General features: G+C 44.9%; 2 protein-coding genes across 7 annotated transcripts in view; one reads left to right on the forward strand and one right to left on the reverse strand.

Annotated features, from left to right (window-relative positions):
• The window catches only part of PHTF1 (putative homeodomain transcription factor 1), a 44,560-nt gene extending 34,426 nt beyond the window's left edge, over positions 1 to 10,134 (forward strand). For 2 of the 3 annotated variants that reach the window (XM_075910280.1, XM_075910284.2), the window contains exon 19: positions 4,667 to 4,928. In XM_075910280.1, the coding sequence (XP_075766395.1) occupies positions 4,667 to 4,810 (144 nt within the window). In that variant the 3' untranslated portion in view covers positions 4,811 to 4,928. Of the gene's footprint in view, positions 1 to 4,666; positions 4,929 to 9,918 lie in introns of those variants that run through there. The other variant, XM_075910282.2, reaches the window with a different exon arrangement.
• The window catches only part of MAGI3 (membrane associated guanylate kinase, WW and PDZ domain containing 3), a 197,935-nt gene continuing 172,508 nt past the window's right edge, over positions 156 to 25,582 (reverse strand). For 3 of the 4 annotated variants that reach the window (XM_075910273.2, XM_075910272.2, XM_075910271.2), the window contains 8 exons: positions 22,423 to 22,615; positions 19,906 to 20,094; positions 15,597 to 15,782; positions 10,129 to 10,216; positions 8,542 to 8,668; positions 7,884 to 8,027; positions 4,898 to 5,036; positions 156 to 3,266 (listed from right to left, as the gene is read on the reverse strand). In XM_075910273.2, the coding sequence (XP_075766388.2) occupies positions 2,215 to 3,266; positions 4,898 to 5,036; positions 7,884 to 8,027; positions 8,542 to 8,668; positions 10,129 to 10,216; positions 15,597 to 15,782; positions 19,906 to 20,094; positions 22,423 to 22,615 (2,118 nt within the window). In that variant the 3' untranslated portion in view covers positions 156 to 2,214. Of the gene's footprint in view, positions 3,267 to 3,735; positions 3,825 to 4,897; positions 5,037 to 7,883; positions 8,028 to 8,541; positions 8,669 to 10,128; positions 10,217 to 15,596; positions 15,783 to 19,905; positions 20,095 to 22,422; positions 22,616 to 25,582 lie in introns of all 4 variants that reach the window. The other variant, XM_075910274.2, reaches the window with a different exon arrangement.

Consider the following 25,582-nt stretch of genomic DNA (forward strand, 5'->3'; position numbering starts at 1 on the left):
CTCAAAGGAGGCAAGGTAATTTGCAGACGACAAATGAAATTTCAGTGGAAAATATGGATGTTTATAGGTAAACTGGGCTGTTTAGCTAAGGCAGTCTGGTGTCATTGTAAAATGATAGACCACTAACATTTTACAGTACAAGAATGAGCAGGCTCTGAATGGGAGTTTCTTTTTAATATATCTATATAAAAAATAATGAGCAATTTACAGGTCTCTAGTCAGAATCTCAGAAGTATATATAAAGGTGCTGTACAATATATAAACATTTACATCCAGTACATCCATCTGTTGCCTAGCATTCCAAGGCCACATTGCTAAGTCATCTTATACAGTAAGTACAGATACAAGTTTTTTGGAAAAGAGACTCACAAACAGAGGACACCAAATCTGGTCACAATGTTAACAATTAGAAAACAGCATTTGGATGGATGGGTACTTAACCATTTCAATGGTGCTAATTCATCATAGTATTACTTTCTCTGAATTTGGTACTATACTCAATGGTTAGAACAGGTGCATACAACTCTTACTGAAGAGAGGATCCCACAGGTTTCAGTCAAGAATACAGGATTAATATCTACATAGGCTAACTCAAGTATATCACAATCATACTTTACAATATTGAGGATTTTGTACATTTTATGCTACAGCAAACTGATGGATTCATAATGTGAAGCAGCAAAGGACAGAGGTGCTTGAGAATCTATTTTAGAACTGTTCATTTAGGCCTGCTGCTGAGTAGTTGTCTATTTCTAAAGTCTTTAACTTAAATTTAAATTGATTTTTTCAAATTGAGTGAGGCTAATTGAGACTTAACCATTAAAAATAGAAAAAGAAATGTTATAAGTTGTCAATCTAACATGAGGGTCCAGGCAACTGATCTGGACTTGCCTTACCTTTTTTTGGCTCTGCTTTTGTGAACCTGTCTGGCTCCTTTAACTGCCTGATTTGCAGTCATTGAGAACCTAGCACATATCAGGAAATCAAATCCATTAAGAATGCTACTGAGTAAGTTATTTCCTGAAACTTCTGCTGACTGCTATTCCTATAGGTAATTACATGACTGATATACAAATATCTTGTTTAACATTCCTCAATTTTACTTAAATACATATTTTAAAGCCCAAACCATAGATATTAAATCTCATGTACCCTGTATGTCATCTATTTCTCACTCAAAAAAAAAAAAAAAAAAAAGACCCAAATAACAGAGGAGACTTCTAATAGTAGGCACAGGTAAGAAGGACTTTCTAGAGAAGCTGTTTGTTCTTAGTTTGCAACAACAGGAGTTGTTGTTTCAAATACTGGTTTTACGTATCCGTTTAGTTTTACAGGTGAGGACAGGACATTTCCAAGGGTTATTAAAACAAATTCTATGTGGCATTCTGACAAAGTACCAGACAGAGGTGGAAAGCCATCACAATGAATCCAATCATATCCATAGAACAGACAAGGTGAAATCCTGGCCCCACTGAAGCTAATGCATGTTTTGACACCAACTTAACAGGCAGAATTTCAAAGTGATGTTGTGGTGTTCTGTAGATAATTACAATAAGTCCCTCATATGAATTAAAATTTTTTTTGCTAATAGGAAGCATAACTGCAATACCTCATTCATCACACCAAAATGCAATTCTCTTTTAAAATTTCTCATTAGGTATTAGAAACTTTAAGAAAAGAATCCTGTGGGGTAGCATCAGTGGCTCATTTGCTGCCCTGAAGTTGACAGAACCAGTACACAACTTCTTACTGAAGTCATGAAAACTTGAAGTATTTCTCTATACAAACATGCAGCATGCCTTTGAGAAAATAGCTATTTTCAAACAGTCTGGGCTGTGTCTGGGGAAACATGAGACGGATTAAATTGGCTACAGTAGATAACTTGGCACAAGAAGTGAGTCATGATCACATTGGCAATACAGGCATTAAGAAATTTTGTTCAGACACTCACAATACTATCTGAGAAAGCCTTAGCAGTGCAATGTTGAGAGCAGCAGGACACTGCCTTCAAAAGGATGAAGGGACAGCAGCTTATAGAAGAGACTTGCTTGTAAGCAATCCAAAAGGTCCTTCATGCAGCTTATTTAATTTGTACTTAAATGTATTTTCCATCCTTGATAGGTGTAGTTTCTGAAAAATGACAAACTTTGTGGAAAAGATACTTTTGACTAGATTAGAAACCTGATTAAAATGTGTTCTAAAAAAGTTTGTCAGTTAAACCCGTTTTTCAGTGACACCTGTTGCTTGTGTGACTTTACGTGCACTTGGTACCTTCCAAGGTCCAGGAGTTATTGGTGTTTTCTTTATTGGAGAGCTGCTTTCAGGTTTTGAAATTCCACCATCTTTGGTTTCATCAATTGGCTCCAAGTCTTTTTCCGTACGGTCTTTAATCAGAGTAACTGGATCTTGTGTTTCAAGCCTATTTTGTTTCTCTTGAGAAAGCTGTGAACTACCAGAAAGACTGGTAGTTTTGAAGTTTCTACAACTTGGCTCTCCAGTACTGACTTGCATTACTGTTTCATCTTCATTTACTGTTTTCCTAGGCTCATTAGTCTTATTTAATGGAAGAATCTTTTCATCTGTTCTTAGGTTTTTTCTCTCTTGAGAGAACGTGTCATTTCTTGCAGAAATGTTCTGGTTTGTGTCTTGTTTGACTGATTTTTCATTTCCATCTTCGAACTGCTCAGTAGTCACAGTATCAGCAGCTATTTTATCTCGATAATCTGGTAACTCTTCTAATTTGTCCCTGCTTTCTCCTTTTTTGGGATGCTTGTGGGGACTGACAGATTTGTCTTGGCTTCCCCTGGAAGTTTCTTTCACATTGATTTCTGAGTGTATATTCTCATGTCTCCTGGGGCTCTCAGAATGGTTCATGAGATTGCTAGATGTTTTGTTTCTCTCATCTTTTTTTGGAACATGGAGCCCTGCCTGCTGAGATTCTCCAGGTATGCCCAGTTTTTTTGGACTCTCAGATCTGCCTCTCCTAATGTCATCAGTTATTAATTCCAAATGATTTGTTGTCGGCTTATTCCCTGAACTGATCGGCAGATCCCATCTCTTCATGTCCTTCAGCTCAGAGTGGTTTCCCATTAAAGTGCTTTTCTTTTCAGGCACAGTGTTTTTCACTTCTTCCAGTTTCTCAGATACATGAACATTCATTAAAATATCTTCCAATACTGGTAAATCACATGCTTCAGAGGTGGGTAATGGTGACTGTTCATCATATATTATATTTGCAGATGATAGATTAAAACTCTCTCCATCACCTGGAAATGGAGCAGAGTAATTTGTCACAAATATTTAACCAATATTCACACTTATCTAAATTGTTTAATAGTAATGAACATCCAAAATGATCTAAACACTCTAGCTTTTTACATGTCAGGTTTTTTTTTTTTAAACAACAAAATACAACACACACAATACACTAAACAAAACAATTTTGAGGAGCTGAAAATTTAAGTTATGGCTAATGGAACATCATTTTTGGAAAAATACAAGGTTGGAATGTTCGTAAGATCTTTGAGGCTGGTAAGGGCTTGTTAGATTTGCGTTAACTGAACATGGAGGTTCATCATAGCTTTAGGCCTCACGCAGCAGAATCACAAATTAAAAATACCTAACCTACAGTATTGCAATGAATGCCAAAAGAAAAAAATTAAAATAGGGAGAAGGTGAGGTTTATAGCATTGTTCTTAAAAAGAAAAAAATGAATCACAAGACATGCAGATTTACCAAGTCTTTAAGGAAAGACCAAGAAAAGCACTGAAAGTCTTAATGTTGCTCAGGTTTCATGTAGGAGCACAAACTGGAAGGAGCCAGACCTGAATAAGGAAGAGAAAAAGCCCAGGACTATATACCAAAATCATTGAAAGGAAAAGATCTCACGGAAAGCATATAATCCAAATGCAGAACACAGTAGCCAATATAGTGATAGTATAAAAATGCCACTCTCCCCCCTTTCATGGCTGCACTTAGGCCAGGCAGTGGGTAAGGAAGATATGGAATATTACTGATGGCTGCTACTACATTTATAACTTCATGAAAAAGCAAAACAGCTCTAAGGTTTCTTGTGGAAAGCTTAACTACCTACACATGGTTTAAATATGTTTCTGGTGAAAGCCTGATTGCAGCTGCACCGGGCTAAAAAGATAGAATTGGAATTGGGAGGAATACATTCTTTTGTTCTCAAAGTGCCCTGCTTTGAAAGACTGCAATGGCCACAAATAGTTTTGATTTGTGATTTTGGAGCACGCCCTAAAGTCACTCCCATATTAGCAGTTCTGTTTACACTGCCTTGCATGCATTTCTGTCCAAGCAATTTGCTTATAGATTTGGGCTTGATTTTTGCATGTCAGACAGCAGTCACAATTAGGAGCTTTCTGTTTCAAGAGCAAGCCCTTCACTCTTTCAGAAGCTGTTTTTGAAAAAAAATTAACATTTTATAGTTTAGAAAGTTCATAATCACAGAAATCTTTGCTGTGAATTTGACAACAGCCCTATACCACGTGAAATTTTCAGTCAAATGTCAAAGCCAACTGTGTTTTTAATTATCACACCTGTAGAGAACAGTACTCTAAAACTGTTGATGGTAGGCCTCATCAGAAGAAAATCATGGCCTAAAGAATACTTGCAATAACATTACATTTTGTGTTTGTCTTTCCAGGTGTTACTACATAATAGTTATTTCACTGAAACCATTTGGATTTTTTGGGGGCACAGTATTTGTGCTTGTATGGAAACAGGTAGCCTGAAAGTCAGCAGAAATGGAAGGATAGTGCTAAATGGTTTTAGTGCACCAGCACTATAGCATCCAACCTCTTTAGACATTAGTTCACATTTCTTTTAATCACCTTTCTCCATCCCCTCAAACAAACTGGCATAACTTGTAACTTACTGTGGTCTGGTATCAAGCCAGTCCCTGGTCTTAGAAGAAGAAGAACTTTATTTCCACCTGCTTGAATCAGCTCAATAGCTCGTGTGTGAGTGATACCTTGCGTGGGTTCACCATTGATTTCAACAATCTGGTCACCAACCTGCAGAGACAATACCAACCACGTTAAACTTCATGAAACACTGCTGCTGTTAGTGGATTTTCAGTATAGGAGAAGCCAGAATCAAACTTTTCTTTTGCCTAGTCCTTTATGCTCTGTCCTATAGCCATTAACATATTAATGTAATTTAACTACCTAGATGTTCAGTGAGTTCTTTGTGTAGATATTCTGCTGCGTGGGCTTCATGGAAAGATCTCAGGTCCTTGAAGTTAATTTTCCATTGGATAAATGTTTAATAGATAAATCTCTGGTCTTGAATAAATCTTTATCTATAAAAGTAATTTGTTGATGCTCTGATGTCAAGACTTGCAAATGAAGCTACTTAAAATCATGTTGGGGAGGTACTTAAATAAATTGTTGTAAGGGATATAATTATTCTAAAGTAAACAGCCAAACATCCGTTTATTAATATAGTTGATTGGGTTGCCCCTAGGTTTCCCATAAAAGAATGGATTTATTATTCTGAGTGAGAAAGCACTGCATGACAATACTAGCTCATTCCTGAGTAGTGAGATATCATCTTTAAGGACTAAAATGCAAATTAACAAACATATCTGATAATGGATGTCAGACTATCAAAGCATTGGGTTCATGAGGTCCATCTTGCAATTCAATTGATTTGCCACTAGATGTCACTACTGCACAAAACTTGTGGTTTAAAACTCATGCATCTGAGGTGAGTTGTTAAACTGAGGCAGTTTTACAAACTGCTACAACAGAAGGAACCCTGCTAAACCCAATAACCATGAATAAAATAAAAATGTTCTTGAAGGTGGTTAGTTACTATTGCAGGAATTAAAGTTTTACACAATCCCACAGAGAACCCTGAGATCAGGGTGAGCTAATACAATAATAAGCGAATTAGAAGAATAAAAAACATTTGGGACAAAGGTGCTGTTTTACCATCTAATGTTCAGACCAGCTTACAAACTTTGTGTCTGTCTCTGGAAAGCTCCTCTGAAAGTATGAAATTGAGGCTGGGGACAGCCAAGGGCCATTTCAGGGGCTGAACTGGTAAAAAACAGGAAAGCACAGAATAGGGAACAAGCTATCTAGGCACGCAGCCATTCTGCCCTGGCCAGGAGAATATGGTACCTCCTGCCTCTCATGTAACATCACTCCTTATGTTTGCCACAGCATTAATTCCGGTCATCCCTCTGAACTCTGCAACAGAAGCTATGAAAAGTGGCCCTTGCAATAGAGTCAGGTACCACAAGGAGGATGGTTGCAAATATTTTCCAGCAGATGGAGTATACCACCACTACCACCACCACCACCACCAAGGCCTTACTGGTCCTCAGGTTAACGATTCCCAGTGGGATTTGGCTCCAGTGGAAACACTGGTACAGATTTGGGTGTTTATGCTACATTAGTGCTGCCACTGCGGCTACCACTGCTGAAGCTGCACAGTGATGATAAATAGATCCCAATTTTATCCATCTATATGCATGGCCAGAGCCCAGTAGACATGGAAAGCAAATTTACCAACTTTTTCACTTCAGAGTCTAGTGGGCGCACATACCTGCTGCCTGGCCACAGGGATGAGGCTGTCCCATTATGAACTCATGTTTCAGGATGCTGTAGTTCAGGTGCGACACTGACTAAGCAGCTAAATATGCCTCTCTCACACAGGGTAGGTACCCAGCTAATCCACTGGTGCCCCCTGGGAAACAGTCTAGCTAATTGCACCCTGTTAGTGAGCGAGCATGGAGGTCTGACATGGAACAATATCTGCCTCTAGGATTGGGCTGTTCCATACACACTGCTACAACAGAAGGAACCCTGCTAAACCCAATAACCATGAATAAAATGCATCCCCTAAGTTTAGCTGACCAGCAAAAAGCTGGGTGCAAGCAGCCAATTAAAATGTCTTGAGAGGAAGAACAGGGAGGACACCAGAGTTTTTTTTTCCTCTCTGTAGAGAAAGAAAAGATCTTATTACACAATATCTGGCCCCCTGGCTCCACTGACAAATAAGAATATCACTTAAGTATAACCAAAGAAAGATGAGTTTCAGTGTCAGGATGAATATTTGACATTTGTTTCACTATGAATAATTCTGTCAAGTTTACCCCACTGCCCAACCGTTCTCTGGCACAAAGGATTGATGGGACAAAGCAGGGAAGCATGCCGAGGTCATTTTTGAGGACAGAACTCAAACAGCATCCTCAATAGACAGAGAGTTTATAAAGCTGACGCGAGAGTTCAGAGAACTGTAAAACTAGTTAACTGCTGTGAATAGTCATTGGCCCATTGCCACCTTCATTTTGCAGGCTACAAAATTGACACAGAACAAGATGAAGGGACTTGTGTAAAGAAAGGATCCTAGCACAAGTTCCTAGTAGGAAGGGAATCAGAACTCAGAGGGCCTGGTTCTCAGTTCTGTGCTCCAGTCGGTAAAAAGTCATGTTATGGACATAATTGCCATGCTGCTGCCATTGCCCTTTGCATGTATTTGGTTTGTTTAGGGACAATATTTAAACCCACCGATCCTTAGAAGCAACACAAAAGAATTAACAGTAGGGAACACCTTGGTAGGGCAGGGGCTTGGCTTGGAAATGTTACAATTCTAAGCTGAGCATAGACACAGAAGGGTTAGAGCTCTCACAAACCAACATTGACCTGCACTCTGGGAACTTTCCTACAGACTTGCATCTCCTTGTGCTACTTCTAGTCAGCCTCCAACTAAGTCACTCATTCTGGTAAACTACTGTCTATCGAGAAGAATTCATTGTTGGAAACATCAATTCCATGTGTGCAAAGAGACACTTGCAAGAAAACAAATTACTTGACCATCTAACCTCTTTGAATTCATCAGTGAACACTCACATGAATTCTTCCATCCTTAATGGCAGGCCCATCCTCAGCTAGTCGAAGGATGAATAAACCCATGTTGTACTCCTTTCCGCCGCGAAGACTGAATCCAAAACCTCGAGGGCCTCTTTCCAGTTCCACTGGATAACAGCCAAGACTCTGCATAAGAAAGAGATAAGCAAGGCAAAGAATTGTGAACTGAGGAATTTTAACTTGTTATTTCCTGCATTTTCAGAAAAGGAAATTTAATAAAACCAGAGAAATCACTTCAGTTTCGTATGCAGGCCAGGTATTAATACAGAGCTAGAAAGGGATATGGTTTTAATTAATTGTAACATGCAGTTTAATCTGACTCATCACAAACACCCATGATTCGGTAGGAGGCAAAATCATACCCAGCCAAAATCTGCAGAGCAGTTTCATTCTAAGAGTCTTAAATATGTATGAACTGTTTTTTTCCCCCATACAGAATGTTCCTAAGACTTTACAGTAGTTCAATTTCACAGGTGATTTGTTTGTTTCAGAACTATAATGATCAGCAATATTCAGCTAGACTAAAGTTTATAACTTAAGCCTATCCTATTAGCATACAAATGTAAGTGGCAGTTGAATTTTAGGACTTCAGTACCACCAGCATCTTGCAGACTCTTGGCTGCTCGGGATAAGTGTCTACCTGAGAATGACGGCTGCCTACAACTGAGAGAACACTGCCATCGGGCTGGGACAAGTACTTATGCTCAGGCCAGGGAAGCCTATAACTGTTGGAAAGTTCTCTTCCAGCTTCATCTTCTATAACTCCCCTGCAATTGATGGAAGAAAAAAGGTTACGTTACTGTGGTCACGTTTATATGGAAACTGAGTCAATCTGCAGCAATGACTTGCTATCAGTAACTACTGGATGGACCAGCAAGAAACATCAGTTGTATAACAATTTGATTTTCTTATGCAAAGTTGATACATTTCAAACCGTATTTAACAGTAGTTTGTTTCTTCATCAGCTGTAATTTATAGCCTTATCCCACTGCAGCACCTCAACAGCTGATCGTCAGTTATATCTGACTGTTGGTGGGCACAAGGAGTTGCATCAGCTATTTCATTCCCAAGTTAGGAACATCTGATGCTAGAGGTCTTCTGTAAACCAAAAGGCTATAACAAGTACAAAAAGTAGGAATTTAGTCTCACTCTCTGTATTCCATACTCTGTCCTTGTTGGAATCCATCTCTGTCATCTGAGAGGGAGGTGTGGGAAGTCTCAATAGTCTATTATGTCTAGTTCAAGTGTCCCCAGGTCACACACAGATGGAACATGACTGGGTACTTCTGAGTAACGTAACAAATATGCAAAATGCAGGAAACAAATCACTTATGAGGATTTAGTCCCAGACCTCCTCCCACCATCACAATGATTAGAAAAAAAGCAGTGAGCACCCTCCAGAAAAAGACTCCTCACTGCAAAGAATGGTACAATGACCCCATCAAGACTTTATAACTGCATAGGTTCATTTTGACTGACGCCGGTAAGCAGAGTAGTGCCCAGGGTAAGGCTAAGAAACAAACAGGACACTACAGATACGGGAAACATCAGTGGAACCAGCATGTACGTCTATTCGTTGTCCTCCATAACTGCTTCCCATGTTTCACAGCCAGTGCATCCTAGTGCTCCCCAGGGCCCCATGAACCATTGATTGGGTGGGAGTTTTTTGGGTCATTTCCACTCAGTGCTGAAGGGATGGAGGCTCCTCTCTGAAGGGATGGAGGCTCCAGCTGGTCTTAGAGCTCTGCCTCCTGCCTAGCCATACAGGAATGACATTTCCAATTCCTCCCCAACCCTCTTCTGTAACAGAACAAGGAGTCTCTACTAGGAGTGAGCATTGGCTGTGCATCTGTTACTGGTCACCACCACATGTGCCGAAGACGGTGCATACGTGAACTCTAATGGTTACACAAGACTAGAAAGGCCAGGCTGATAACGGTGTTCTTGAGGCCACACAATGTAACACGCTTGTTAAATGCCCGGAATGATGGTGCATTTGTGCCTTTCTTTGATGCAGGCAAAGGCGGTGCCCTGGATGGTACTCCCATGCACGGAGCTGAGTGCTTGCTGCACGACATGAGGAATGTGACACAGTTGTTTCCTCCCTCCCCTTCACCTCTGTACATGGATTGGACCAAGGATGACTTAGGCTGGGGCTGTCACGCCAGCCAGGTGCACTCTTTGTTCAGCTCTGGTTCCCATCTGTCTGAAAACAAAGGCCTCCTACCTGTCTGCTGCTGCTGTTCCTATGGGTCTGTGCTGTGGGGCCGGACTTTGTCTGGCAGAGTTTGTTCCTGAAGGGGGGCCGCGGTGCTCTAATAAAGTCAAACAAAGCAGAATTACAGACAGACCTCTACAAAACCCACAGTGGGGTGTCACAGGAGTAAGCAGCACAAGAGAATGAACTGCTGTTCTGAGCATTTCTGACTTCTCTCAGTAAACAGCAGCTCTTGCTGCCAGCTCTGAGTGAGAACCCAGGGTTCTTAATTTAAAATTTCAGTAGAAACAGAATTTCTGTTTTCCTTAGGATAAGCTACTGGGCATGTTTGTGCCGTGCTGGCTGACAGCAATGTGCAAGGTGGATGCTGTGATGAAGGGGTTCAAAGAGGAGTGGAGATTTCTAGCAACATTTCCATAAATGAAGGTATTTAGTGGAGTTCATCCTCCTTCCATGGAGGAACTTCCTGCTAAGCTAACTATTCTAGGAATGCCAGCACAGACTAGGTTGGTGAATCAAACACAGATGGTTAGACTGTCACCTGGTAAAGGCAGGAGCAATGCCAGGTAGGCAGAACCACAGGGCAGATTGTTACATGACCATTAAATGCTTTGGAGGGACAATCAGAAAGATCAGCATGATGCCTGCCCCGCATCTCCAGCTCCACTGTGAACAGCATTTGAGCCCAACCCAGCAGGGACCATGCAGGTGCTACGGCCAGGAGAGGGTTAATTCATAGTGGAGCAGATAAAATCTCAGGGAAAGGTTACAAATGGTTCCTGAAACTGTATTAAAAGGACTCATCTATTCAATATTTTATCAGAGCTGGAATATCAGAAACCGATAATTAACATATAATGACATTTGAATAAAACCTTTCTTAGTAGCCTTTACCAAAGCAAACCTGTCTTCTACACAGAAAACACGTTTACTGCATGTCTGATCAAATTACTTATGAAAACTCTGACCATGTTTTGAAATACAAGGCGACTGCCACTCAAAGAGCAGAGTAAACCATATTCCAACAAAAAGCTCTCAGAAATCCTAAAAGGCTTGTTAGCTTGGAAGAAACGTTTACAGTTCAGTTGCAAATTCTGAAAATTAGGGGCTTATAGTGGAAAATGTCTCAGATATTCCAGCCCAATGTTGCTAGGAGTGTGTTAGGTAAATGCATTTCTGGGTAATAATTCAAAACACCACAAGTAATTATGCACTGTAAGGTACAGGAAAGCATATTACTGCTTCTAGTATGGAATATTATATTACATTCCTTTTCTCAGCTATGCCAGAGTTCATCACAGGGCTGTCTGGCCTTATTGCAAGGACATGCCTTGGAGGCATTCCACCCTCACCCCCCTCGACCCCTGACAAAGATCAACATTTACTCCTGGCTTACACTCCCAAGTTTTCATTAATAAGTAGAGGTAAGAAAAGGGCTATCTGCCTGCATGAATTCCAGGCTCCTCCACTCGCCCACAGTTTTGGTTGGTACACAACTGAGTCCATTCTAGAAGGGCTACTGGAGAATGGAGTAGAATTCACATACTCTAGAATGCAAAAGGCTACTGGGACAAATGACGAAAAGTGAAGAACCTCTATGAAAGCCGGAGAGGAGTGCTGGAGGGAAGAGTTACATCCGTGGTCACCAACCCGTCGATCACAATCGACCAGTTGATCGCGAGATGTTCTCCCCTTCCCCCGATTTCCCCCCACCACCAAGAAGCCCCACTACCTACCTCCAGCAACAATGGAGGTAGCAGCAGCTTCCCGCGGGGTGGATGGAAGTCCAGCAGCTGCATGCCACTTCTGGGGGTTCTGAAAGTGCGCTGGCTGCTCCCCTCCCCAGGTCTGTGGTGTGCTGGGAACTTGTGGGACAGGGCAGGTTGAGGAGTCCCCAGAGGAGGTGAGTGTCAGGGCTTTTCCTCCTCTGCGGGGGGAAGGCGGGAGTCGTCCCTAGAGGAGGCATGCACCAGGGCTTCCCTTCTTGGCAGGAAGGAGGGGGAGTTGTCCCCGGAGGAGTCCCTGTCCCCTGATGCAGAACCCTGTCCCCTACCCCCACGGCACCCTGTCTCCTCTACCCTGTCCCCCACTGGCACCTTTTCCCAATACCATGTCCCCTGCTCCCACCAGCATAGTTGAGGCCACATTAGTGAGGCTTGGGGTTTTTTTTTTTTTTTTGAGTTGTTGCATCTCACTTGTGTGTCCCTAACTGACTTTTCTGGGGGTCAGTGACCCTAATTCAAAACAGGTTCTCTGCCCTTCTCAGAAATAAAGACACTGCAGAAACGTTGTGTGTTTGACATAGTATTTTATTAAAAATGAAGCCTGGCCGCCAAGCCCCCATCTGGCTGCAGCATCATAACACTCCTGTACACACACCACCCCCCAGACCCTACATCTGAGCCTATCATACACTGGAATCCCATGCCCTGAGCCCCTGACATACTCCAACCCAAATTCCTGCACCCTCACATCCACAAGCCTGTGACTTACTTAGCACTCCAACCCTCCATCTGACCCCAGCACTCCCCAGCCTGGAGCCCCCTCCCCGAGCCAGTGTCCCCTTCTCCTCCACCTCCTGCATTCAGATGTCCTCCCAGAGCTTACACCCCTTATCCCTTCCCCCACCCAAATCCCTCATTCCCACCCCAGAGCTCACATATCCTGTCTCAACTCAGCAAGGGTCTGGCTACACTGCAGGAGTTTTTCCAGGATTCCAGAGATATCCCAGAAAAACTCTTCTGTGTCCAGGGACGCGTTTGTAATATTTTTTTAAGTGGAAGAGCAAACATGCTCTTTTGGCAAGCCCTATATTCCCTGTTCCACGAGGAATAAGGGAGCTTCCGAAAGAAGGGGTTTTTCTGACATTTGGTCCAGTCTAGACAGGCCAAATGTTGGAAAAACCTCTTCCTACAGAAGAATAAAAAAAAAAGCAGCAGTGTAGAGTATATAAGGACTGGGGATAGCTAGTGATGGAGAGGAGAAGAATAGAGAGGGCGGGGCTTCAAGGACTCAGTGGGGTCTTGGGGGGAGCATGGGGCGGTAGATCTTGGCTTGTTCTGACATTTAAAAAGTGATCTTGGGTGTAAAAAGGTTGGAGACCACTGAGTTTCATGGTAGCATCTTCACTGCCAGTCTAAGGCCAACAAGTAATGGGGAACAGCAAAGTCGGTCAGTGTTTGAACATTATGGTGCTCGATAGCTTCTGGCTAAATGAGTACAGGAGGCCCCCGACTTGCAACGCGATTGGTTCCGGGGGAAGCGTCACAAGTCGGGGGCATCGTAACTCAAGCCCTCATTTGTAAGTGCGAGGGGTCGGAACTCGGGCAGTTGCAAGTTGGGGGCCTCCTGTATGTCTCTGGGATTAGAGTCTACTCTTTCTCCTCAGTACTACCCACAAAGCAGTTAAGTAGCTGCAGCAGCAGCAGAGGATCTACTCCTATAAGGCCCAACTTGCTTCCCACAGTATGTAACGGAGAGGTCTCCATGATCTAATGTCAAGACCCAGACTTCAGAGAGAAACTCAAAAGCATCTGTTGGTCCAGAGCTGGCCACGGTCCACCTATTGTAACGCCTGCACTGGCGTTCCCCAGCATGACTCTTTTAGGCGGGATAGTGCCTGCCGAGAATGTTGTGATCTGGGACTTGGTGCTCATTGCTGCTGTGCTACAGTCTGAGCTACGTTCCCAGCCTTCAACCAGTGATTATTTTAGAAACAGTAATTTACTCATTTCTGAGTAACATGGATTTCTGCATTTCCTCCAACTGCCACACAAATCCCAAAGCCTATTGGTCACTTTGGGCTGGCTTTATAATTTGCTACTGACATGTTTTTCCAACACTGATTTTCACTCAGCCCCATGTTTTATCTCTGAAGTTTATCTGCAAATCTCAAGATGATGGAGGAACGGAGAAAAGCGAACGGATTAGTGTTTCTCCAGGGAGCGTGATAAGGGGCGTTACTTTCACATAGTAATGGCAGAGGCAATTTATCCCAGAGACAAGGTTGATTAAAACCAGATAGAAATGGACTTTAGGGCAACCTCAACTTAAACTTCAACTGCATGAAGAGCAGCGTGATTGCTCTGAGCTGCCTCCCTGTGGTCTGAAATGAATTAGGGTTGATAAAAATGAAAGTGTCACTGAAACAATGGATTTTATAAATCAAAGGAACCTGTTTCAAACATTAATTAGCAGATAAATTAACTCTTGGATATTCTATGTGGAAAGCTAAGACACCATGTTAAATATCTGCAATAAATGTGAAAGAAGAGGGAATATTGGCTTTGTCCTTGTGCTGGCTTTAGATATTTATTGAGAGCGGAGAAAGCCATCCTACCGGCAAAATAACGATAGCAACTTTAATTAAACCTACAAGTAGCAATCCAGAAAAATGCAATGGTAAGCAGGGCCAGAAAAAAGCTCTCTTCAAACGACTGGCTTTTACATATTTATAGTGAACTATTTGTGTAGGGAACAATATAGAATGGAGGGCAGTGTTGCATGGGAGCTTTCATTAAAGAATGCCGTCTCCGAAGGTGGGACTTGGGCACTGCAAATGTTCATTTTGCTGCTCAGAGGATTGGTGTGCTGAAATTGCTAGTAACCTGAGCAGCTTTGCAGAACAGCCAGCAGGAATTTCATGGTGGGATGACAGTTTTCTCCTAATGTATCTTGAGAAGAGCTAAGAACCACCAAATGTTTCCATTGTGTCCCGGAAATGCAGCATCAGGCCAATCTGTGCCTGTTCAGGAGCTAAAGGAAAACACTGACACTGCCCAGCAGGGGAGGCTAGGCCTTAAGAGTGCTTGGCTTCTGCTCATCAACAGGGCCCATGAGGCACAGCTGCCCTGTGCTACTGCCCACGCCTCCTTATGCTTGCTGACACAGGCAATATCACAGTAGGGGCTTACCTTTTAATTCTGGGACAGGGACTCTCCTAATGTGAATTCTTCCAGCAGCAGAACTTTAGGATGCCAGGTAAGGTCAGAAAACTCAACCCAACTTTTCACTGGCATCCCAGAATTCTGAAATTTCCCCCTCTTTCACACAGGTAAGTGCTAGAGCTGGTGGGGGAATATTCCTGTCACAAGCAGTCTCTTTGAGCTATATGGCCAGGCCTTCGTACCACAGCTCTGATGCTCAGAATGCCTGAATCTTGTTTTTTCAATAAACCCATCTCTGAGTTGGTCTCATTCCCTCACCCACTCCACAGCCTGTGCGCCCAACTTCCATCAAGCAAATGAAATGAGTTTCATATTCTGCCACGCGGTGGATTATATTCCTAAAGCCTCTGACGCCTTTACACCACTTCCTTTTCAGTTTGCTCACTTAAGATGGTATGAAACCAGACTCTGGGCGTGACAGCTATTTTATTACAGAAGTACTTGGTGATCATTTGGCAGGGTGCCCTTCCCTGCAGGCGGTGCCACCATTAGCATATGCACTGGGGAGAAACAGGCAGGCATTTTCCTTACCTTCCTCAGCAACGACAGTCAGGGTGACCGCGTGGCCTGCATCTTTAATCAGCTGCACTATGCTGTCATGGGAGAGCTCTATGATTGACTGTCCGTTCACAGCTGAGATACGATCTCCCACTTTCAGCTTCCCACACTGATCAGCTGGGCTTCCTTCAATCACACGCCCAATCTTGTGAGGAATCACTGGGGAGCCAGGAAGAGACATGTCAGCTTTTTCAGCGTGCGTTTTACTTTTAACAGGCAGCCATGGTTACTGTTCATTTATATGAAGTCCTACACATGTAAACAATTGCTGTTAACTGCCTCAAATAAATCTGAGTGGCTCTACCAGAGAGTGCTTATAATCAGAGCGGGACTAGCTGTTTAGTGTCACTTCAACTTGCATGTTTGAAACTGGTGGGGAGGCAAAGATGGGGCAGTTATAGAGAATTCCACATTCTGGGCAATACCGGCTGGCAGCCATGCACATGGAGTGCTAAGAAGAGGTGGGTTTTGTGATAGGGTTTCACTTTGTTGGCAGCCAAGGCTCATTACCCTTAAACCAGCAAGTTAAAGATCGAGAGATTAGTGAAAAATGGTCTCATACAATCCCCCAAAGAATTCTCTCCATCCTGGAGGCACTATCAGAGCAAAGGAAAATAAATCAACCTATTACGTTGGTTTGCAAAACAAACAGGAATGCATGTAAGCAGGGAACATTCAGAGAAATGGGGGGGAGGACCCTGATTTTCTCCGTGTGGCTATCCCTGTAACTAGATGAAAGGCAGAAAGAGGTAAACCATTGTTGGTTCCACTTCTGAAGTGGTTACTTTGGTGAATCAGTCAGGAAGATCACACACACAGCACATACAGTGTGACCCATAACGCCTTTTTGTAGGAGATCTGAATGCGCCTTACACAGGAGCTAGGCATCAAGAAGCCTTAGATAAATAGGTTGCTTAAGAAGAAGGTCAACATGAAAACAAGAAAGAGCAGATGCGTATGAAGGGGCGGGACTTTACAGGATCCCAAGGGTGACCATGGGAGCCCTGCAGCCCTGGCCTGATTCATTCTCCTGGCCATGGTCACTCCTGAGAGTGCTGACCCCAATGTGCCTCTTTTGGGAATGCTACGTGGTCCCAGGCGGTACCACGGTACAGAGTGCCAGTCTGGGATAGAGGCGTTCAACTTCCAACTCCCAGGTGTGTCTCTGCTATTGTTTGCGGCGTGAGGAACCAAGGGTTTACGAACAGGCTTATGCTGCACACTTTCCTAAGAAACTTCCATTTACACGGGCATTTTCCCTTCGCTACAGCTTTACACATAAACAAGCCAACTATGACAGATCCGCTGGAACAACAAAAACCCACACGGCAGGAAAAGGCAGCAGAGTGAAGGAAAAATATTAACCAGGCAAAGCCACTAAGAGCCTTACCCCTGGCACATGAGAGTTATTATTATGCTTAAACGAAAACCTTGAAAGGAAGCAGATCACAGCTGCATGAACGAATACAATCTTCTGCAGCAGGAGGCAATTTGTTCTGCCATATGCAAGTCGCTGGCTTGCTTGCTTAGAAGTAATGACACATCCTTGGGCGGGGGGGTGGGGGGGTCAGAGAGAGCCTGCTTGTTGCAGCAATAGCAAATCTAGGCACACACATTGCTTTTTACCCTGGGACACAGCCAGGACAAATACTTTGCAATACTCAAGTATACTGGGGGAAAAACATCAAACCCTCAGGCTGCATATTCACTTGAGAATGTGGCTCAGGACCATGGTGCTGGGCGTAATCAAAATGCAAAGGTGAGCCAGAGAAGTCAATGTTCTGGACAAAGATTTTTTTTTCTCCTTCTGCGTTTCTAGGCTTTAACATGGATCTGCTCCAGCTCAGCTTGTCTGGGCTGCTCTCCTTCTAATGCTCTGGCTTTTTTCATAGTATAATAAACTCCAGAGCTAAAGGTCCGAGATCTTCCCGTTAATGAGGGAATTTTAGATGCCTCCCTCAAACAGCTTGTCTCCTACTGCTACTTACAAATTACCTTCCTATTTTCACACAAGCCAAATCCACAAGTCAGAACCCTAAGAAGTGCTACATTACTTAGGGCAAAACTTCTGGTTTGTAACACACCACCTGGCTGACACAGAATGTTCTCCAGTCAGTGGTTCCATCATTGCCTTCAGAGGTACCGGGATGTGAGAGAGTCAGGGACCTGGACAAAAAGCCACACCCCCTGACTGGCTGTCACAGGGCTACGTTTGGAACTCTACTTCCATCAGAAAGAGATTTATATAGCACAGTGGTCACCAACCAGTATCTCAGGATCTACTGGCAGATCTTGCAGCCTCTGACAGGGGATCCTGACTGGTTTGGCCAAGAGGTGATCAAGTGCCGGCACTTCAGCTGCTCCTCCTCCCACTGCTGCGCATCTCCTGCCCTTTGCCTTGGTGTCCCCTCAGGAGCCTCTTGCTTGCTGTGCAGGGCAGATGTGGGGTGGGAGAGGAGGGTGCTGATGTCAAGGTGCCCCCTCTCCTATTTTGTATCCCATCTCCGCAGAGCAGAGGGGGCCCAACAGGACTTGGGATGGAGTTTGCTGGCTGCTTTGGGAGTGGTGCAGGGCTAGGGCAGGGGTGAGCCTGCCTTAGCCCCACTGCACCCCCACCCAGGAACCACTAGCAGTACCCAGCTGGAGCCCACATCCCAAACTCCTACCCCAGTCATGAACCCCCTCCTGCACCCCAAGCCCCAGCCCGAGTACCCCTGCATCCAAACGCCCCCTCAGCACCCCAACTGCCTGGCCCAAATTCAGTTCAGAGCCCTTCTCATTCCAAATCCCTTAACCCAAGACCAGAGCCTGCACCCCAACCCTCTGCCCCAGCCTGGCAAGTGATGGAGGATGGGGGAGGGAGGACAGAGTGAGCAGGGGGGGGCCTCGGAGAAGGGGCACAAAGGAGCCAAGGCAAGGATGTTTGGGTTTGAGGTAGAGTTTGGAGTGCACTTAAATTCAAAATGTGACCTCATGCTTAAAAAGGTTGGAGACCCCTGCTCTAGGACTAACTACAAAGTAACTTTTCTATCAGGCCCTCTTCACAGAATGTGCTAAGTGTGTGCATATCTGTTCCCTGCACCCAGTAGGGTGGTGATAAAGAAGTGGGTAAACTCAATTCCTTATTCTCCATGATTAGTGAATAAACTTTGCTTACCTGCATTTACTCTGGACTGCACTCGTCAGATAGCTAAAATGCAGCCCAATGCAATGCAGTGTACCCTGCCAGCTGCCCTGGGAGACTAGCAGAAAGGAATGGCCTACTGCTGTTGGCACAGAAAGCCTGTTTCTGTCTGTCGCTGATGTCCAGGCAGGAACAGATGAGAAGTGACTCACTATGGTCACACTTTCACCCTTAGGGCTACCCTCTAAGAGTGTAAGAATGTCTTTTGTCCTGTGGAAGAGTTTATAACAGTAGCTATTTTAACCTTACAATACTTTGCGCTACATTTGTTTTTGTTTGTAATCCTTGCTTATGAGAAGCAATTATGCAATTCTTGTTTGTGTGCGTGAAGAACATGAGTGTTTGAAAACGGTTAGTCTGAAGGCCAGCACAGTATCCAGACGGTATGGGGAGAGGCTGGAGACTCTGGAACACAGAGAAACTACCAAATATACCCACTGTAGCTGATGACTGATGGGAGGCAAACTGACAACCCTGCAGTAAAAAGCAAGCACTCCCAGCACATAAGTCCCAGTTTAAAATCAGGGTGGGACAACACCCAGAGAAGATGTCAGCAAACCGATGTCAAGTAACAATGAACCAATGTTGCAAAGGAACAGATTCCCAACTGATGCAACAAAACTCATAGACTTGCATGAGAAGGAGTTCCTCTGACGGGTGGGGTGGCTTGGCAGGGTGGAACCCAAAGCTTCAGGACAAGATCTGGAACATCAGGGAGCCCGGTTGCTACCTCGCTTCAGCCTAACTAGCCACTCGGCTGATGGGAGTAACCGGCTGGTAACGCTTACGGCACGGGCAGGACTGCTGGGCTGCGCGCATGCTTTTCACTTTGCCACCTCACATAACGCGGTGTGTTGCCATTTCCCCCAAAAGATCCCGGGTGCTTCTTAGAAGCCCCACCGCCGCGGCATGAACACATTACATGTTGTGCAAGTGACGGAACCACAAGGGTACATCTCCCTGTCTCTGCTCTAGCACTGCTAACGAGTGTCTTCCCGCCCCCTCACACATGCAAAACTAAGTGCCTGCAGCTTTGGCAGGAGAAACGGAGCTAAACCCCCAGGCTGGCGCCAGTGGAGCAGGGACACCAATACTTACCACCCGGAGGAGGTTTGTTTTTTGAGGTGAGGATGACAAAGCCAAATCCTTCATTCTCTTTCCGCTGCAGCAGGACATCATAGGCCTCTGGGGACGGTCTGATTGAGACCTCTCCCCGGTTCAGCCGGGGAGATCCATTTTGAGAGGAAATGGGCAGATGCGACTCCTCCTCTGCCGGCTGCTTCTCCACTACAAAACATGAAGTACCAGGTTGCCTCAGTCAGAGTGCTACTGGGCTGGGCATCTCCCAGGATAAACGCCATCAGGTCACTAGCAAAGCAGAGCACAGCAGCTCTTCCCCTCTGCCAAGAGGCTTATCAGCAAGGCAGCTGAAGCACGGGGCAGAGCCCTTTGCACTGTGGGCAGAGGTTACTGCACAGGTTTGAGAATGCGTAATAAGAGTTTAACGTCTGCCAACACCACCCTGCAATACACACGTTTACAACCAGCGGTGAAGAAAAACTTAATTTCTTCCCAGTACAGGGGGCACAATAGCTAAGGGGGAACCATGTGACCCTCCATGGCACTCTGCCTGGCCCCCAGACTGGGGGGGCCCCAATGCTTTTCCCCTTCTCTCTCCATCCCAGTTACCAAGGGGTGGGGAAGGGGAACACCTAGCCCTGCCCCCAAGCCTCCATCGAGCTGCATCGTGCGTCTGCTCTGACTCCCTGCAGCAGCAGCCCTGCTTTTCCCCTCTGGGTGGGGCAGCAACATGCAGGGAAAGGGGCAGAATGCGGCAGCTCCTCCAGCTGCTGACCTGCTCTCAGCTCTCTGCCCCCCAGCCTTGTTCTCCTGAGAGGCAGCTGGTGGAGTGGCTGGGGGCAGCACGGTGTTCTCCGGTACGTATTCCAGCTACCTAGAGCCTGCTGGAACGGCGTGCTGTATCAACTTACTTCCACAGGCCCATACCTGCTTTGTCACCACTGCTTGTAACTCAGAAGGGAACCCCCTCTCAGAGGTAGCAGATACTCAGCTGCTGCTGAACTTACTACTAACCTCACTGTGCCTCTCTTCACTCTCGTTTTGGCAGCAATGGTTTTTTGTGTACGGCATAAACACAAGATCTATAGCAGAAATTCATCTTAGAACTGGGACTATCGCAATTTTTATTGCAGAGAATCAACTGTTCATGTCTGAAGGTGTTTCAGTACTTTAAATGGTCATTCAAATGTTGAAGCGCAATCCCAGCCTGGGAGCTGTCTGGGAGGACATGCCTCTCTAGGCAGTTCACAGTAAAATAAAGCCATGTAAGGAAGGGGCTTTTTTTTCCCTCTCTTTTCAAATTAAGTCCAGGAGAAGTAAACAGCAACCAGAAGTAGAGTTGGCCTGATACTGATGAAGCCAGGTAAGCTTTTCAAGATCTTTGATTCAGAGCCTCTCTTTCTGGCACATGTCACGCTGTCAAAATTAACCAGGGAGGCAATGCAACTGGAGATGCAAAGACAGAAAATTGCTTTTCTTGTGACTGAATTAATCACTGAGCCTTTAGGTGGCCTCTGTGTGCTTGGCTCAGTCTGCTCTCCTGGCAGTGTGCTATGACGGGCTGGCAGCAGCCAGGGATACAGCACCAAGAGAATACATCTGGAATTCCTAGGTAGGTAATACCTACTTTAATACTTCACATATTTTCACTTGAAACAAAAAATGAGAGAGAGGCGCTCCCGAAGCGACTGCAATCTGCTTAACACTACACAGATATAAAACGTCATTATGACTGGAGACCCAGCTCCTCCTTGTTTGCCTGGTTTCCATGTGGCACCTGGCAGAAACACCACTGACAGTGTTAACTCACTAATACCCCTAGGTAGATATCACTCCCATTTTACTGAGAGTAACTTACTTCTGTGTCATCTGTCATCAGCCACAGGCCTGGAATGAGAATTTAAGACTGTCTAAGCTCATATACTCAGCCCACTAGGTCATGCTGCCTTCCACATGCATGACTGTGAAAGGGGAGAGGCTATGAAAGTGACACACTTTGTATTTTTTCTCTGTTTATAAAGGTACCATTCCAGCGATCCTGACTGAAAGATCTGAGAGAGGTCGTGGTGTTTACTAATGTGAACAGGGTACTGCAAGCCAGGATTCCTGGGTTCTGTTTTCAGTTCTGTCACTGTCCGTTGACAGCTCAACTGCATGACAAGCCTTCTCTACCTCAGTTTCCATATCCGAGCTGCTTCCAGAATGCCGTTCTATTAGCTTAATTTCTGCATTTAGTACAACAATGCACTTAACCCTGCTGAGCCAATTCTAACAAGCCTCAGAGTGCAGAGTACTGCAACGCAGAAAGGCAGGCAGGCGGGCGTTTTACCCCACTCATCTGGGAATGGAGGTGAGCTTAGGAAGTTGCTCATTCCTGATGTGTTAATAGTTACTGTCCAGCTTTATATCATTATCTGATTATGCCCATGGAAACGTTCCTCCACACCAAGTCCAAGAACAAGGCTCCCCTGGCCACGCTACCCAACTCCAGCAAACCTAGCAGGACTGGGTTTAGTCTGGATACCTGGCACTTACCGCTAAAGATGATCTTTCTCCGGACAGTGAGTAGCACCTGGCCATTCCGTGCAGCACTGGTCATTAAGTCCAGCACTTGTTTGTGTGATTTCCCTTTGACCGGGATTCCATCAATGCACACCAGCTCATCAGCAGCTCGGAGTCGGCCATCTTTCTCTGCAGCCCCCAGTGGGATGATGGCCCCAATGTATATCTGTCACAGAGAGCAATCATTGGGCACGGGATCTCGAACACACAGAACACGTAATGTCTAATCCCTAAAGAAAGAGGGTCTAAAAAGGGTCTTTTTGTAGGGTGTCCTTAAAAAGTCCTCATTATTTCCCCTTCTAAATCCAGCAAAATGCATGCTACAGAAGCCACATTAGACCAACCTCATCAGCAAGTGTAGAAATGAGACCGTCCCAGCTTCCTGACGTTCAAACTTAATGCTCATCTTCTTGTAAAGTTTGTTTTTATTCATTAATTCCTATCAGCTGAAGGGTTACCACCTCATGAGCAGGACACGCTCTGTATTCGTACCCTTGTCTGTCTGGCTGTTTTTACTGTATTCATGTGTTATTTATGATATTTGCTCTGCGCATCAAAAATTACTCAAAATGACTGACAAGAAATGCTTGTGTCATCACACAGCTATGGTACACTGTCATAACTGAGACCTGCTAGGTAACCCCAGTGTGGAAATTCAAGTTCAAAGAGCCTAAGAAAAAAACTGCACACCCAAAATCTGCCATGTGCACATACTGGTGATCAGAACATGCATTTGAACAGTGGCAGCACTCACACCCGTTTGGCATGCACCTTTCCACCCAAACACACACCAGCTACACGCCAAAGACAGGAGCAGCGTACACACTGCAGTTATATAAACTAGAAAAAAATCCACTGAAGCGAAGTCTCAAACCAGTGATGCCCAGCAGCTTTCCAAGGTTAAGCAGAGCGCATATTTCTTCCCCAACCACCCCGCCACTTGCACTCAGGGCATTGCTAGGACTATTACCAACACAGCTACAGTTGCTATAGCAACAAAGCAGAAGAATACAATAAAACCCCTAAAATTGTTTGTGATTTCCTCTAGAAGCAGCACTCGGGTCACCCTTTCCTTTAAATGCAAGTCACAAAACCAGCTGGCATTGGATCTCAGATGTAAATGCAGAATGCATTTCAATTGCATATGAAACGGCATGCTCGCTATCAGTGTCTCTATCCCCAGGTTGGCAGAAGAGGGAGCAGTCACTGCCAGCAGGGGGCAACAGCCGCCGCCGGTCCCGGGACGAGGTGTCTGTGTGTGGGGGGACTGGGCTTAGCACCCCAGAAGGGTGGGGCAGAGGGTAATCATCCCTTAGCACCACGCAGACCAGCCTTCAGAGTTGTGAGGAGCAGCTTTCTGGCAGCATTTCAAAGGGACTTGGCACTTTGGCTGCTGCAACACCTGGCAATTCTGAGCCTCTCTGAATCTCCCGGGGGGCAACTGCTCCTGCTGCCCCCCCCCCCTCCACCTCCCCGGTGGTGCGGCTGGTCACCGCCATACAGTCAGGGACAGAGTTCTACTTGCGTGGGGAAACTGGGCTTTGGTGAGTGAGAAACAGGGCAGAATTCCCTAGAACTAGCCACAGCATGAATAGGGACTCTGGGAATTTCCATTCATGTCTTCGCCAAGCTGACGCCATCCTCACCCCTCTCTTGCATTCCTTCCCACCAAGGCCTCTCTCAAGCAGAACCTGTCACCCGAGTCACACTGTGGCACAGCTCTGGAGAGTGAAGCCAACACACCTATCTGATGGCTTACAAATCATTTCTGAACTGCGATTTCCAGAAGTGAAAGGCTTACAAAAACCATTCACAAAAAGATGCATTACAATTTTCTCCTGGCCTCCTTCCCTTCTGCAGCAGAATAATGTTAACAAGGCGGTAACAAAGGAAGTGGGAAGTGACTTTTCTGGAACAGCCAGAAAGGCCTCTCATATTTCCTAGTTCAACTGACATGGCTGTTGTCCTGAGCATTACCAGCGTGCACTGGAGCCAACCCCATTAATGCGATTAGATGCTGTAATGTGCAACGGTTTGGTGCCAACCCCGTCTTTTGAGAGCACTCTCAGGACAGAATCATTATAGCATAGAGGCTCGATGGAGAACTGCTGCTGCCAAGCAAGATTCTAGGCAAACGGAAAGTGACAGAGCCTGGGGGGACTGAAATCAACCATGAAGAGGAAAGGGAAGAAAGGTAACAAACCATTTTATCGCCTTCCGTTGGCTCTTAATGGGACTGGAGTTAAATGTCTGTGTTCAGACAGAACTGCGTCTTGTTTTAAAAAATCTGGTCTCATGCAACACACCAAAAAGCTCCACACCCAACTCGTTTCATTAACTACTGCTGCTGTCAGTCCTCACTCATTAGCAACTCTACTGAGAACTAGGCCACATTCAGCTCTCTGGGCAGACAGAGCAGGTTTGCTCTACCACCGTGGTCACCAACCAGTAGATCGTGAGCTACCGGTAGATCTCAGGGGCTCTAAGAGTAGCTCTTGAGCCCTCTCTGAACTGCGCAGTACATTTACATTAGATTTCCTCATGTAATGTAGGCGGGGCTTCAAGGAAGGGGCGGGGCAGTAGATCTTCGCCTGTTTTGAGACTTAAAAAGTGATCTTGGGTGTAAAAAGGTTGGAGACCGCTGCTTCCACCATATCCGTAAGAATATGGAGAAGTTAACTGCAAAACATGCAGATAAGGGTTTTCCCCCCTCAGATATAATCTAAAACACAACTTTTAATGTGCCTGTCACTGAGGCCCTTTTCTCTCCATCAAGACACCAATGTTGATATGGAGGAGTATAGCAGTGATGCTTGCAGAAATCCAACAACTGCTGACTTTGACAAGGAATCTGCTGATCACGGAATAAATATAAAATACAGCTAATCATGCCTGGTTGCTTTGTTTACCTCTTTTTACCCTGCTGAAGCTTTAGCTCAACATCTCATTGCTCAAGTATTTGTTCCAGTTGTTTTACTGATAAGAACACCGTCTCACCTTCCCCTATAGGACTTTGGGGTACTGTATTTCTCTCCTTCAAGGAGAGAGACAAACTTGAGTTCCCACCTCAATTTGTGAAAGGCCGCTCGCTCCCAAGCTGATGGGCTCCTCACTGACCCAAAATCTGGGAAAT

The sequence above is a fragment of the Pelodiscus sinensis genome, chromosome 27, assembly GCF_052426305.1.
Source record: "Pelodiscus sinensis isolate ZL-2025 chromosome 27, ASM5242630v1, whole genome shotgun sequence".
NCBI lineage: Eukaryota > Metazoa > Chordata > Testudines > Trionychidae > Pelodiscus > Pelodiscus sinensis.